Genomic DNA, 14,712 nt, shown 5'->3' with positions numbered 1-14,712 from the left:
TATTGTAAAACAGAAGACAAGGATGTGGCATTAAAGAAGAAGAAGAAGAGATTGGATTTATACCCCGCCCTTCACTACCCAAAGGTGTCTCAGAGCAGCTTACAAACTCCTTTCCCTTCCCCTCCCCACAACAGACACCCTGTGAGGTAGGTGGGGCTGAGAGAGCTCTTTCGAGAACTGCTCTTTTTCAAGGACAGCTCTTATCAGAACTACAGCTTGCCCAAGGTCATCCAGCCAGGTGCAAGTGGAGGAGTGGGGAATCAAACCCGGTTCTCCCAGATTAGAGTCTACGCACTTAACCACTACACCAAACTGGCTCTTAAAGTATTTGAGGCATGAAAAGAACCTCAAAATGCTCTGCATGTTTTTGTAACATAGTCAAAAACACATGCATCCGAATTCTACATCACAGTAAAAACAATTATGATATCAGAAGATAAGGAGATGCCCGATACAGAATCAGACCTTGGTCCATCCAGACCAGCACTACTGACTCTAGCAGGCAAATCTCCAGCATCTCAGACAGGGGGTCTTGCCCAGCTCTGTCACCAGATATCCTGTTAACTAGAGATGCCAGGGAGTGAATCTGGTGCCTCGTGCTCAACCGTTGAGCTACTGTGCCTCCCCACTGGCAAAATATATTTATGCAAATATTGTTAATTAACAATATGCCTTCAGTGCTCTCCTATCTCTTCATTTCTCAGCCAAAAATAATTTCAAATTCTTTTATGTGCACAGAACACGGGGAAAGAATTAATTATGCAAACCATACTGATGCAAACCGGTATAGTTTGCATAATTCATTCTCCTCCCATGATCGGTGCACATAAAGAACTTCTAATTATTTTTTACTGAGAACTGAAGTAATACAAGGAGGCAACGGTTTACAAATTGGAGAAACATGGCCTGTGGGGAGTGTATGAGAGCAAGAAAAGGAGTGCTGCACCAAGCAGAGAGCAGAAAACAAGAAACAATTGGTGCCGCTGGAGAATTAATTTTAATTCACTGTAAGATCCCTACACATTTCACATCATCAGGGAGACTGGAAGTAAATACAAGAATAAAAATCTTAAAAGCATTAATTAAAAAGCATATTTTTAAAAGACAGAAAGAACTGAGCATACGAAGAAAAAAAGATCAAAGCAAATAATATTGGGCTTTGGATATTCTTTCACAAACACAATAAGAAGTTTGTACATTTAGACATAATTAAGAACAAAAAGGTTTTACCAAAAGTAACTACACAGATGTATTATAAATGACCTGTAAAAAGGACAGTCTGGACACTTCCCACTGCAATAGTGTTTGAGCAAAAAGAGTGAATTAAAATTAATTCTCCCACTGCCCTGAATGTCTCCAGTGTTTTATTCTTGTGGACACGGGTATGTACCAGAGCAATCAACAGCCACAGCAGGAAATGTGGAACCGTGCAGCACAAGGAGGCTCCATTTCCCCCTCAGTTTCTGCCCAGCCCCTACTCTGTCATCTGAGATTTTACAAGACATCTGCCCATGTTTTCTATTTTTTCCTTAGCCATGAGGATTGCAAACTTGCTACTGAAGGTGACAGAAAGACGACTCTCCAAATACCCATTTCTAGGACTGCACAGCCTGTTTATCTGTCAGGTAAATTTTTATCCATCCCTTCCTCCAAGAAACTCATAATTCTTCCTTCCTCATTTTATCCTCACAACAACCCTGTGCAGTAGGTTCAGCCAACAGAGAAAGAGTGAATGGCCTAAGGCCACCAAACAAAGTCCACAGGTCAGTGGGGATTAGCCTCCTGATCCTAGTCCAGCCCTCTGCCCACTACGCCACAACAACTCTCTCCTTAGTCATTAGAGCAGCCTTTTACATTGAGCAACCTTGAAATAATAGATTACCTTCCTCCTCCCAAAAAAAGGAGTCCAAGAGCCATGTGATGTGCCATATGGAACCCATAGTTCATCTCCCCACCAGTCTTCTTGTGCATAAAACGACACAGTTGCAGGACCTTCAGATTTCCAGATCCTGCCATCACCATCGCCAAGGAGAGCAGCACCACACTCAGACAAGTTTCCAGGTTATAATGACCTGCCTTGAATAGATATTAAGGAGACCATTTGTCAGTTTCATTTTTATACCTTTTAAATATACTTATCCTTAGGGACCATTTTCAACATATCTAACTGTGCTAATGACTCTAGCATCATATAAATCACCCCATACTTTCCTTATGGTCACTCGATAAGAGTCCCAAATGAACGTTTCTAAAAATAAAGGAACGGTACCATATAATTAAGAGAACTGGTATATCAAACTGGCCCTCTCTGTAAAAATCTACATCTTTTAGTAGATGCTCTTCAAAGTCCTGAGAGTTGGTGTTTCCAAAAACGATTGTAAGACTTTTCAAAAAATTAAAAAACTTGAGAGAATTTTCAATTATTGGTTCCTATTTCAATGACCAAGAGTTCCTATCTATACCTTGTGGCTAATAGCCACTGGTGGCCTTCTGCTCCATATGTTTATCCAATTCCCTCTTGAAGCCGTCCATGCTTGTAGCTGCCACCACCTCCTGTGGCAGTGAATTCCATGTGTTAATCCCTCTTTGAGTGAAGAAGTACTTCCTTTTATCCGTTCTAACCCGACTGCTCAGCAATTTCATTGAGTGCCCGTAAGTTTTTGTATTGTGAGAAAGGGAGAAAAGTACTTCTTTCTCGACCTGCTCTATCCCATGCATAATCTTGTAAACCTCTATCATGTCACCCCTCAGCCGTTGTTTCTCCAAGCTAAAGAGCCCCAAGTGCTTTAACCTTTCTTCACAGGGAAAGTGTTCCAACCCTTTTATCATTCTAGTTGCCATTTTCTGCATTTTTTCCAATGCTATAATATCCTTTTTGAGGTGTGGTGACCAGAATTGCACACAGTATTCCAAATGAGATCGCACCAATCATTTATACAGGGGTGTTATGATACTGGCTGTCTGATTTGTTTTCAGTTCCCTTCCTAATAATCCCCAGCATAGCGATGACCTTTTTAAATTGCCGTCGCACACTGTCTCGACATTTTCAGTGAGTTATCTACTACGACTCCAAGATTTCTCTCTTGATCAGTCACCGCCAGTTCAGACCCCATCAACATGTATTTACAGTTAGGATTTTTGGCCCCAATGTGCATCACTTTGCACTTGGCCACATTGAACCCCATTTGCCACTCTGACGCCCACTCACTCATCCTTGAGCTCTGATTCAGTGGTCCAAAAGTGCAGCAGAAGGTAGATGTCCTTCCCCAATAACTGGCGTAAGCTCAGTACAAGCACCCCATCCTACCCTCCAAACAATAGATTGGGCTCGTGTGATCACAATAACATTCAACCAAACAGTATCATGAAATCAAGTCTGATTGGTTCCAGAAGTAAACTTATTGGCACTTACTATGGAAGCTGTAGCAGAGGACAAGCACTTCATGAAATCTTTTGCAAACGTGTACTAGAAAGGGGAATTCAAAATACAAGACAAGCTCAGAAGGCAGATAAGAAGACTATACCATATACCAACACCTCAGTCTGAAGTTGTGCACATGCAAAACATGCACCCTACTATTTTGAAACAAGGGAGTCCCTCCCATGATAAAACATCTGCATCTTTATTTCATAGGATGATAAAGTGATAAGATGCTGAAAACCACCCAGCCCTGAAGCAGAAACCACTAAACATTTGATGTGGGGATAAGAAGCAGGGCCTCCTCAGTTACAGCCCCAGAACTTCATGGAAGTTCCCTCTTCAAACCGGCCTGCTACGGCTTCACATTACAAGTACTAAGGAAACCTACAAGTATTCAGGAAACCAGTTAAAGCATTTGTTCACACATTTTAAATAAAGAACTGAAACTGACAACTAAATATTCACTTCCTATAAATTATAGCAAGGACGATGTAGTTTAATGAGCCTTAAGCATCTTTCTCTGTATTACACTTTTTTAACTTCAAGGAGATCAGGGCAGGATAACTACTCCTCTCCTGTCCCATTTTATCTTTAGCCTGTGAGGCACATTCGGCTGAGACAGAATGACCCGCCCAAGGTCACCCAGTGAGTTCCATGACTTGAGTGGGGGAGTCCAACCCAGGTCACGTGTAAAAAGGAGAAGCGAACAAGTTGTCCTGGACATGAGATGTCCACATATGTCATTACTACTTTTGAAAAACTTTCCACATGTCTCAAAGAAAGCCAAACCAGCCACACACTGTAAAAGAACTGGCCTGAGGAAAAGTCCTTTTCAGCTTTAAGAATGTGATGACGTGATTTCATAGATAAACCTATTTATTTCTTCAGATTTTTACCCCGCCCTCCTGGCTGAAGCCAGCTCAGGGCAGCTTATATAAAAACAGATAGTTACATTGAAAAACATAAGTTGCAATTAAAACAAATTACAAAATCATAATAAAGTGCTAGTAGTTGTCAAGGAGTCTGGAGTCATGGAGACTGGAAACTCGGTTAAACAGAAAAAGAGAAAAACTGGGATTCTCTGAGGAACACCCTGAGCCTGCACGTTTCCCAACCCTGCTTGACAAGCTACCAATCCACTTACCAAGCAGTTAAAGGCAGCCAGGTTTTCTGAACCAGCAAACCGAAAACCCAAAGACAAACAGGCCCCAGCAGTGATGTAGACATGAGCCTGCCTAAAAAGAAATACCTGGCATGAAAGGCTTCCAGATACCAAAAAAAGGCGACTTTGATTTCCCCCCTCCAATTATAAAATAAGGAAAAAAGCAATATGCAGTGGTTTGCGTTCCTTCTGCAACAGCCTAGCTGCATTATTCTAAAAGGCCTCAGAGGAGACATCAAATGAATAAGTCAACTAGCCAAAGACTGCCCACTGAAAGTCTCAGTCACTGAAAATGCTGCTAATACTACCTCCAGATCAAAGCAGGCAAATCATCATATCACCTTTGTACCAAATAAAAGATGGAAATGCAGGGGAAGAAATGATTGGGAAATGGCTGGGAACCTAACTTTCCCCCCTCCCTGTACTTAAAGCAGCTGGGAGAAGGGACATTTTTATTGGAGAAATCATACATACAGGGGAAGAATTTATCATCTCCTCTCCCAGAGCCACAATCTTGATCCATATAACTCATACACTCATGCTTTTGCAGCTAAATCTATCAGATCCCCCAACACATGCATTTTAGCTGTTGTTTAAAGGTAAAGGCAAAGGTTCCCTTGCTCGAAAGCCAGTCGAATCCGACTCTAGGGTTGCGGTGCTCATCTCCGTTTCAAAGCCGAAGAGCCAGCACTGTCCGAAGACGTTTCCGTGGTCATGTGGCCAGCATGACTAAACACCAAGGTGCACAGAACGCTGTTACCTTCCCACTGAAGTGGTCCCTATTTATCTACTTGCAATTTCTTGCTTTCGAACTGCTAGTTTGGCAGGAGCTGGAACTAGAGACGGGAGCTCACCCTGTCTTGCGGCACTACTGACCTTCCACAGCCTGCAGTTCAGCGTCTTAAGCCCTCAGTTAATGTGGTGATAATGTTCTATTTGGTGCATTTCTGTCTTACTGTCCCTTGAAGGAGCTCAGGAAAATATACATGACTCCCTCTTCTCTAATTTAATCTTAAAACAATTCTGTTAGGCAGACAACCTGAGAGAGCAGACTGGCCCAACTTCTCCTAGTGAGCTTCATGGCTGAGTAAAGATTTGGATCCTGGGTCTCCCAGAGTCCAGTCTGACACTAACTGCTATACTATCCATAGGACAGCATAACATTGAGGAGGAGGAGGATGGAATCTGTTGTTTATATAATACAGCCAGTCCTTTATTTATTCTGCCACTTACTGATTATATATTGGTTTATTTTTACTGTGTATACTTTAAATTGATTATTTTAATACAGTAAGCCACTGGGGGGTGGGAGTCTCACACTGGGGGTGAGGTTGGGGGTTTCTATGTTTTTAGTTCAAAGGTGTACTTGAAGCACTTTGGGACCAAAAGGCTAAATACAGGGAAAAAATCTGTAGGTAGTGGTCAAAATCCCTTATTCAGCGAATTCTGATTACCTTCCAAAAGGCACCCACCAAGCAGAAGAAAATACTAGCTGGTTTTGAGGCTATTACTTAGTTTTTGAAGACGGCTTTATCCATTACTTGCAAATGTATAATCCTATTATATTGGCAGTGTGAAAGGTGCTGCAGAATAGCCGTTTCCCACATTGCAATGGTAAAGCCAGAAGCAGTGGGTTAAGAGGGAGAACCCCATATGTTCAACCAGACAACACAAAGTTCCTGCTGCACAATTCCCCCTTCATTGTCCACAGTACATCCAGCTGTACATTACAATAAATTCTGGGAGCTACCCTGCAGCCTAGGAAAGAGCCTTACGACTGCATTTTGACTACATCTGCCTAAAGACTAAAGCAAACAGGCAACAGCAACAACTTACGCCAGAGTCTCCAGGTTCAGATCTTCTGATGAAGGCATTTCAGTTGCATGAAGGGATACGCTGTTCTCCCTTACGATCTGTAAGATACATAAGAGAGAAACACCAAGACAGAACTGTTCAGTCTCAAATTCACAACATCTCCAGTTTTAGCAAAGCAAAGACAAATACAAATCTTCTTTTATTAGAGTGATGTCTGAAGTCCTTCTTCTAATCTCTTCTTATTAGCATACCAACAGACTGCAAACTTTAAATCTGGACCAACCAGCAACTCTGGGTCTTCCTTGTTGCTGTTAGGTCTTTGCATGTGTATTTTACCTTGGGTTTAATTGTTTTAATGATGTGTTTTGTTTGCTTCTAATAGTTAAGGTGTGTTTTTATTATTTATGTTTTTGATCTGTTAGCTGCCTTAGTGGCCCTGATGAAGGCAGAAAGGCAGGGTATAAATTTTTGTAAACAAATAAAATGAATTTAACCGTATCTGTAAATCCATGACAAGACGCAGATTGCAGAACTATCTTATTTATTTGGGGCTTCTATATACCACATCTCCTTTGCAACTCAAAACATATTATTCCATTATTAACGTATTCCAGAAGTGTTTGATGTCTTAAGAACTTTTTAGTATGTCAATGATAAAGAAACTAATTAAAATTGCAGTGGATCCTGCATGTATTTACTTGGAAGTAAGTCCAACAATGTAAGTAAGAGCAGCTAGGATTGCCATCCTAAGCATAATGGATCCTGTAAGTAACAGCAGCTAGGATTGCCATCCTAAGCATAAGTCTAACTATTTAAGAGGGCACTGTCATGTTTATGTGAATTAATACATATTTCAACTGCACTTGATTAGCTACAGAGTTTTGAACTGGAACACATAAGCAGCTTTACAGGAGGTCACCACCTTTGCCTACTGGAAAGATCAACCATACTCCCTAAGCAAAACCTGCATCCATATCGTCAAGTTGATCTCCACAAGACCTGATTTCCTCAGAGCATCCTCTCGAGATGGAGAAGGAAATAAGTGAGGTGACTAAAGCAGATGTTATGATATTGGGAGACTTCAACTACCCTCACATTGACTGGGTAAACATGTGCTTGAATCATGTTGTAGAAATGAGACATTACCTAGACATAAAAAATGACTGTGCACCAGAAGAGTTGGTCACAGAGCCAACCAGAGGGTAGTGATCTTCCACTTGGTTCTGAACAGGGCTTGAGACCTGGTGCAAGTTGTAGATGCTGTTGCACCAATTGGGAACAGTGACCACAATGCTATTAAGTTCATCATGCATGTCAATGGAAAGTTACCCCTAAAGTCACAAACAGTAACATTTGATTTCGAATGATGGAACTTTAAAAAAAATGAGTGGACTAGTTTGAAGGAAGCTGAAAGGGAGACTCAAGAGAGTCAAATCCCTAGAACATGCTTGAAATTTATTTAAAACCACACTAAGTGAATCCCAGATAAAATGCATTCCCCAGGTTAGGAAAGGAACTGCCTATCATGTAGATAGAGCAGTGGTGGGATGGTCCAATTTAAGGAGCAAGAAGAGTGCATAGATGTGCACTCCCCTCTCCCCATTCAGCTTTCCAGCTTCCTTCCTTGCAGCTCATTTCACCAGACTCTCTTCTCCCAGCTATATTTCAACACTGGAAGTCGATGGGGCCAGGTTAAAAGTGCAGGGGGGAAAGGGAGATAGAGCCAAAAGTTTTTCAAACAGACTCCTCATCCCCATATAACCATCACTTTCCATGTGACTGTGACAGATCCATGTTCAACATACACACAGGTCTGCTGCAGTCGCATCTGGCTTGGCTGCAAGAGGACTGGTAATGGTGGATTCTCAGTTCACGTAGACTGACAGTGAGGCCAAAGAGGTCAGGACAGTATCTCATAGGAATGGAAGGCATGCCTTAGAATCCTCCCAACTCAGGGTTCTGTGGCAGTCATAGAGGGGATCCTCAGCAGGCAAAGTGGCATGGAGAGGAAACCCTGAACACAGAAACTTTTGCTGACTCAGCATAACAAAGCTCAAGAAATTCATGTTACTTACTTGAGGCACATTGCTGTCAATCCACTTAGAACTGGGCAATATGTCATCCCACAAAATCAAGCATCGAGCCAGTGTCTTTGAACAAAATAAACAAAATCAGAACAGAGTAATACTGGCAACAAGTTCAGAAATGACAGAAGACTAAAGAAATCAAGATGAGCTACACAGGAATGTAACAGATATTTCCATTTTAAATTTAGATCTGAAAAACGTTTTGGATTCTTCCATTCTTTATGAGAAGAATTTAAATTCTATTTATAAATACAATGCTCCACTTTGCAAACCTCCATCAACAATTTGCCGATATTAGTTATTTATGTTCTATTGGGCTGGATCCAGCCATTGGTCAGTAGAAGATCTTCCCTAGTTTCCCTTCCCCCTGAAGCCATTTCTGAAGTTTGATTCCAGGTTGTAAGACCCACGTGAAGTAATAGCCATATGGGTTGGTGCGCTGCAATGAGTAAAGGAGACTAGGATGACACTGCCCTTCCTGTGACTTCCACCAGCAGAGCACCACTGACAAAAGAAGGAGGAGGAGGCAGCAAATTCATCCTCTTGCCTCTACTCACTGCAGCCCAACAACCTGTGTGGCTATTACTCCAAATGGCTCTCACAGCTCTGGGAATCAAGACCCAGAAATGGCTGAGGAAGGGGGGAGGGGGAGGAAAAACACGAATGCATTTTGCAACCACTGCCATCACAGAATAAGCACAGTCGTGTGTTCTAGACAGAATGTGTTTGGTCATGTTTGCTGCAAGTCTTTTCTATTTGCATTCAAGATACCTATAAAGCCGCCCCGAGCTGAATACTGGATGGGGCAGGATATAAATCCCAAAATAAATAAATAAATAAATAAATAAATAAATAAATAAATAAAATATAAACCTGCTTCATTGCTCTAAGTGCCAAAGTTAGACACTACGTTTTTCAGCAAGTCTGGTCAGGGTTCCCTAGAATATTGCACATGCAGTTCCAATATAGGGCAAATAACTGCCCCCCCCCCGCCTTGAGCTGTTTCAGCTTGGGAAAATGGGGGGAGGGGAGGCAGGAGCCCTTCCTCCTCCCCCCATGTTGCAGCTCCCCTCCAAGCTAAATTGCGCCCTCAAACACCTTTGAAATGTCATTCCCCACAGCAGCTGTGAGGCTGCATGGGAAAGCAAGTTGGGTCCAGGAACCCAGACCCAGCTCCTTAAAGAACATATCATGCGTTACTTGTGCCCCTAGTAAGGTAATGTAATTAATAATTGTACAATGTAAACCGCTCAGAGCCCTTAAGGGGTGAGCGGCTTATAAATTGAAAGTTAAATAAAAATAAAATAAATGCAGTTTGGCCCTAAGTTTATCAGTAAATCAGAGGTTACCTGGCTCAGCAGGGAGGCAAAGAACATTTTTTTAAATTGTAACAGGTGTAACAAGCCCCTAAACTTTGTTAGGATATATTGCTTGTGGCTAGAAGCAAACACGGTAGACAAAAAGGGTTTAGAGTGAAGCATATAAAAGTAACTAATGGGAATTATTTTTAAATAGATGTAGTGCAATATTTCTATTAAGGTTGTACAGGTCTTTCTATTTTGAGCAACTTATATTGCAACAGAAGAACAAAACCAAAATATAAACCATACCCGTAATAAAAGAAATTCTGGTTTCACAAAATCCAATAAATACATCGTGTCTGGAGCTCTAAGCCAGTCAGCAATGGACCTAGTAAAAATACAAGAGTAAGTACAGTTCATGAATTGTAATGGCTTGTTTATGACAGCATGAGTATTTGCTTCACCAAAGCATTCCTGATGGTGGAATTTGCTTTTGCTTGTAGACTTCCCTTTTTCATCTGCAAAGGCACAACTGTTACCCATTTTTACAGGACTTGGAAGAACTACAACAGCCTGCTTGCACAAGGTCCCTCCATTTACTGAGTGGCAATTGCCTCCACAATTCCCCAGAGAACACATGAGCCCAAGCTTTGTCACGGTAGAAACATCCTTAGGCATCACTTATGTTCTGCTAATATGTTAACAAAAATGCAACAGAGGCCCACGGGGCACTCCCAAGCCTTTAACCATGGTTACAATATCAAGAATATGACATCTGCAGCAAACCACTTTAGAAAAGTACTAGTTGTGTGAGATAACAGTTTTATTTAAAGTATAAAACACAGAAACAAATAGGTAGTAAATGTAAGCAACTGCTTTAAAATCCTCTTAAGGAGGAGTTTTGTTTCACTTGCAGAGTTTAAATGGTTGGCTGAGGACCCACATGTTATATGATGTGGCTTGGCTTTCCTTCTACAAGAAGTTTTGGGCAATAGTTGTTATGGCCTTCGAATGTGCCTTTGAAGGTGTGGAAGGATGGATGGAGGACCCTTTTCCAAAACTGTCATTTGAAATTTCATAAATGCAAAACCCAGTACCTGTTGTTAGTCTTTAAGTAGATCATCGCTAGTGCCAGAGTTGCACCCGGACAAGTCACATCCACATTTATGGTATCTCCTTCCTGTCAATATAGCAGCACACATTTCAACTGGCTTATGCTTTACTAGCCCTGGGTATTACACATTGCTTGTTTGGACTAGGCTCGCACTGTGCAGCAGTTGGGGTGAGAGCCTGTTCTGATGGTGTTTGACAAGCTTCCTCTCTTTGAAAGTTAGCAGGTCTGAGACTGAGGGTGGGAGGCCACCTGAGAGCCTCAGATATGTAGCTCAGAGTTTGATAAGAACAACAAATAACATCCTATTCTTCACAAAACGATACACATGCAGTAGCACATAAGGGATCTCGTTGCCAGAGCGTCTACTTTTTCACAAACATTTTAAGGAAACAAAAATATTAGCTGCTGTAGATATTCCAGGATGTGTGGCCGTGGTCTTGGCATTGTAGAACCTGACGTTTCGCCAGTAACTGTGACTGGCATCCTCAGAGGTATAAACACAGAAAGATGGAGTACTCTCTGTGTCAAGGTGAGAAGAAAATGGTAGGCAGTAAATTTATATCTACTCCAGAAGGTGGGTAGGGCTGAGTCATTGTCTTCTGGAGTCACCTTCTGGAGTAGATATAAATTTACTACCTACCATTTTCTTCTCACTGTGACACAGAGAGTTACTGGCGAAACGTCAGGTTCTACAATGCCAAGACCATGGCCACACATCCCGGAAAATCTTTAGCAACTAATGAACTCTGGCCGTGAAAGCCTTCGACAACATATTGAAACAAAAATAATCACCTTAATTTGGTAACTTGGAGACTTGTGTTTTTCACGATGCACCCCTGCTTGAAAACGCCTGTGACCTCCAACCATGTACTGGTAGAGCTGCTCAGGCACATTGAGGTCTGACATGCCTATCAAGTTGCTGCCATGCTGGGGGAGGAACAAACAATAAAGGGATTAAACAGTTTATTCATAATCTGCAAAAAAAAACTACTCATGGGTTGAATCTGGACTAAATTTCCAGTTAATGCAAAGCACTTGTTCCTGCCTCCCCCCGCCCCCCCACAGACAGCCCAATGATCTCCCCGAAATGCTGCTCCAGGGGGAAAGGGGACCTTCCAGAACAGCATGAGGGGCAAATTGGGGCCTGCAGCAGGAAAGGGGGATTTGGTGGAAAGTACCCCACATTGCTTTTACTAGTGGAAAACTTCGTCTGCATCCAGCCCCATGAACTGAATGTGATCTCAGCCAAGTCTATGTATTCATGGTCAGGGAACTTGAAACAGATGGCTGTTCAGCACACAGACTGGTGTTGCCTTGGAATAAATACCTGGCAAACAATCTGACTTCACAAAAATGGTAACAAAAGAAGAACAGCACTTACCCCCAGACAAACCATGCCCAAAGCTAAGCCAGCAGCTAGTGAATAGGACTCTCTATCAGTGCAATATTCCATTTCCGGTCCTGGGGGGCGCCCTTGGTTTAAAAAAAAAAAAAGACAAACGAGATACATAACAGAAAGCTAATAAACAAGAATAGGAAGCAAACATTAAATGTGACACCCACAACTAACAGAGACATTAATGGCCAATTTGATCAATTGCACGACAATTTAAGCTGTTGATGAGTCACATAAATGTTTTATCTCCCTTTCTACGTCAGAACACTTCATGTTGAGATCTGTATGGACAGTCATCTTGTGATTGTGGCTAACATGTTCTTGGGACCTTTAAGGTTTTCCAAGTGTTTGATGTGCATATAGCCTTTGCAGACTGACTGGTTCTGTGAACAAAACCAATGGCAAGTATTCTGTGGTCCACTTCCACTAGTGTAGAAGTTTTTATTTTAGTGAACTTTTTTTTTAAGTTTTAGTATGATGGGACAGAGCCATCCAACCTCCAAGAAACCTGCCTCCTTCTTAAGTGGTTCCAATGAAAGAGCCACTTAAATTGAAGGAAGGCTTTAAATTTTGCTCAGTGAAATGGTAGGATCCACCCCACTGTTACACAAAGAAAAAAACCACTGTACCCTAAGAGCTATTTAGCACTAGCACTAGAATGTTGGTCTAGTTTTTTTTTAAATTAATAACACAATTAAAGAACGATATTTCAAAGGAGATCATAGTTAAGTGCTCATGATTGTGCCATATCCATAGGACACAAGCCATAAACAATGATATTTAGTTAAGGCTGGAATCCAATGTACATTTACTGAGAATTAAGTCTTATTGAACAAAGTGAGGCTTACTTCCAAGTAAACAAGCATCGGATCTTGCTATAAACTGGTTGAATTCCTTGACTTCACTGGGACTAAGCCATTTAATTCAAAAATACTAATTGAAATAGTTTAAGAATTAGGCTGTGGAAGTTTCCCAAAAATACAGCTTGCCTTTAACAGTAGGATGGAAACAGATGTTGTCATCCAGTAGGAGAGAGAGCCAAATCTTTCAGAATCTGCTGTTCTACTCACTTGGACACTAACTAGATGACATGCTCAACTTCCCTCTGATTACTGTTTCTTCAGTGGGGCGTTATGCATATGTGGCCCCTGAACAAGAGGAGTTCCTGGGCAATTAAAACACGAAAAAGGGTGGCGGTGTATATGGGGGAGGGCATTCTTCCTTCCTCTGGTCACAAAGTGGGAGCAAGAGATGCTTACAATAAGGAACCAACAAAAACTGAGAAAGGACAGAAAGGGTGGAGCTAATCCAGTCACAGCAGACTGACTTGCTGGACCCCTATGTAAAAAGTCTCCAGAGTCATGAGATAGGTGGGTGAGAGAAGGAGCAGGTTGACTAGGAAAAGAGGGGAAATGAAGGACAGCCCGGAAGCAGTGTGAAGAAATAGAGGGGAGGGGAGAACTCTCAGCAGCAGAGCTTGCTTAACTGAAAATTGGTGTCGAAGCTATTACAAGATTACTGAGAGAATGAGGGAAGTACCACCCATGAACACATGCTGTAGGTGGAGCAAACTGTTGCCTACAGCCACATGGAGCTCTTAGGCCTGTGAAATTTGGTCACCTCTGCAATATAATAAGTTATTCATGGCAAACATGTTTAAAACAGAAAAAAAGATGCAGCCCTGATGGATTTCCTTTTCTAGCATGTTACCTATTTCTGACAGCAGAACTTCAGCGGTGTGTCTGTGAGCTGTTCCTTGATACACCAAGCCTATCCCGATTACAGCTGCCACTTGCACATTATGAGGAACATCCAGCTCAGTGGAAGTTGGCGGCAACAGAGCAGGTATATGGATGCTCAGCAGACGAGTGATTGACATGTCCATTGTGCCAAGCTTGGCAGCAGAAACCCCAAGCAACAACCCAATGCTTGTCATCTCGTGGCCCTGATATAAGAAACAAAAGGCAGTCATCGAAGGCCTTGGATAGGAACATTTATGAGATACATTCCAAACTGAAAAACATGAGTGGAGAATTTTAGTATGCATTTTAAATATATATCTCTCCTTATATATAATTGAGTAAGACGTACACTCACGCACGGAGAGAAAATGCGCCCCCACAGTGTTTGGCCGCCTGAACTGTCCGTCAAATGCTTACCCAGGCTCCATTGGCGATGTCGTGTGCGTCCCACCTCCGACGCAGCTTCACGCCGCAGAGATCACATATTCTGCTCCCCCCTCCCCCCTGGAGCTCCAGCCTTCCCGGCCATGGGACACGTCGGCAGGCGCGGGGCCACAGCCAACGGGGGCTCGCCGCCCGGGTCGAGCCGCTGCTCGCCTATCTGGCGGGGCAGACGGCAAGACGCCCCGGTGCCTGGAGCCGCAGCCGCATGGGTCAGGGGGGAGGGGGAGGAG

General features: G+C 42.4%; 1 protein-coding gene across 1 annotated transcript in view; it reads right to left on the bottom strand.

Annotated features, from left to right (window-relative positions):
• The window catches only part of ANAPC1 (anaphase promoting complex subunit 1), an 82,149-nt gene that overhangs the window by 16,985 nt on the left and 50,452 nt on the right, over nt 1–14,712 (bottom strand). The window contains exons 29-38 of the mRNA XM_015416134.1: nt 14,007–14,241; nt 12,282–12,373; nt 11,693–11,827; nt 10,884–10,966; nt 10,096–10,174; nt 8,474–8,548; nt 6,420–6,496; nt 4,566–4,656; nt 3,413–3,466; nt 1,883–2,076 (exon numbers count right to left, since the gene is read on the bottom strand). Of these exons, the coding sequence (XP_015271620.1) occupies nt 1,883–2,076; nt 3,413–3,466; nt 4,566–4,656; nt 6,420–6,496; nt 8,474–8,548; nt 10,096–10,174; nt 10,884–10,966; nt 11,693–11,827; nt 12,282–12,373; nt 14,007–14,241 (1,115 nt within the window). The remainder of the gene's footprint in view (nt 1–1,882; nt 2,077–3,412; nt 3,467–4,565; nt 4,657–6,419; nt 6,497–8,473; nt 8,549–10,095; nt 10,175–10,883; nt 10,967–11,692; nt 11,828–12,281; nt 12,374–14,006; nt 14,242–14,712) is intronic.

Source organism: Gekko japonicus, unplaced genomic scaffold (assembly GCF_001447785.1).
Source record: "Gekko japonicus isolate JY-2015 unplaced genomic scaffold, Gekko_japonicus_V1.1 scaffold339, whole genome shotgun sequence".
Lineage (NCBI taxonomy): Eukaryota > Metazoa > Chordata > Lepidosauria > Squamata > Gekkonidae > Gekko > Gekko japonicus.
Note: the sequence above shows the minus strand (reverse complement) of the source record. Positions and strands in the feature narration are given on the sequence as shown.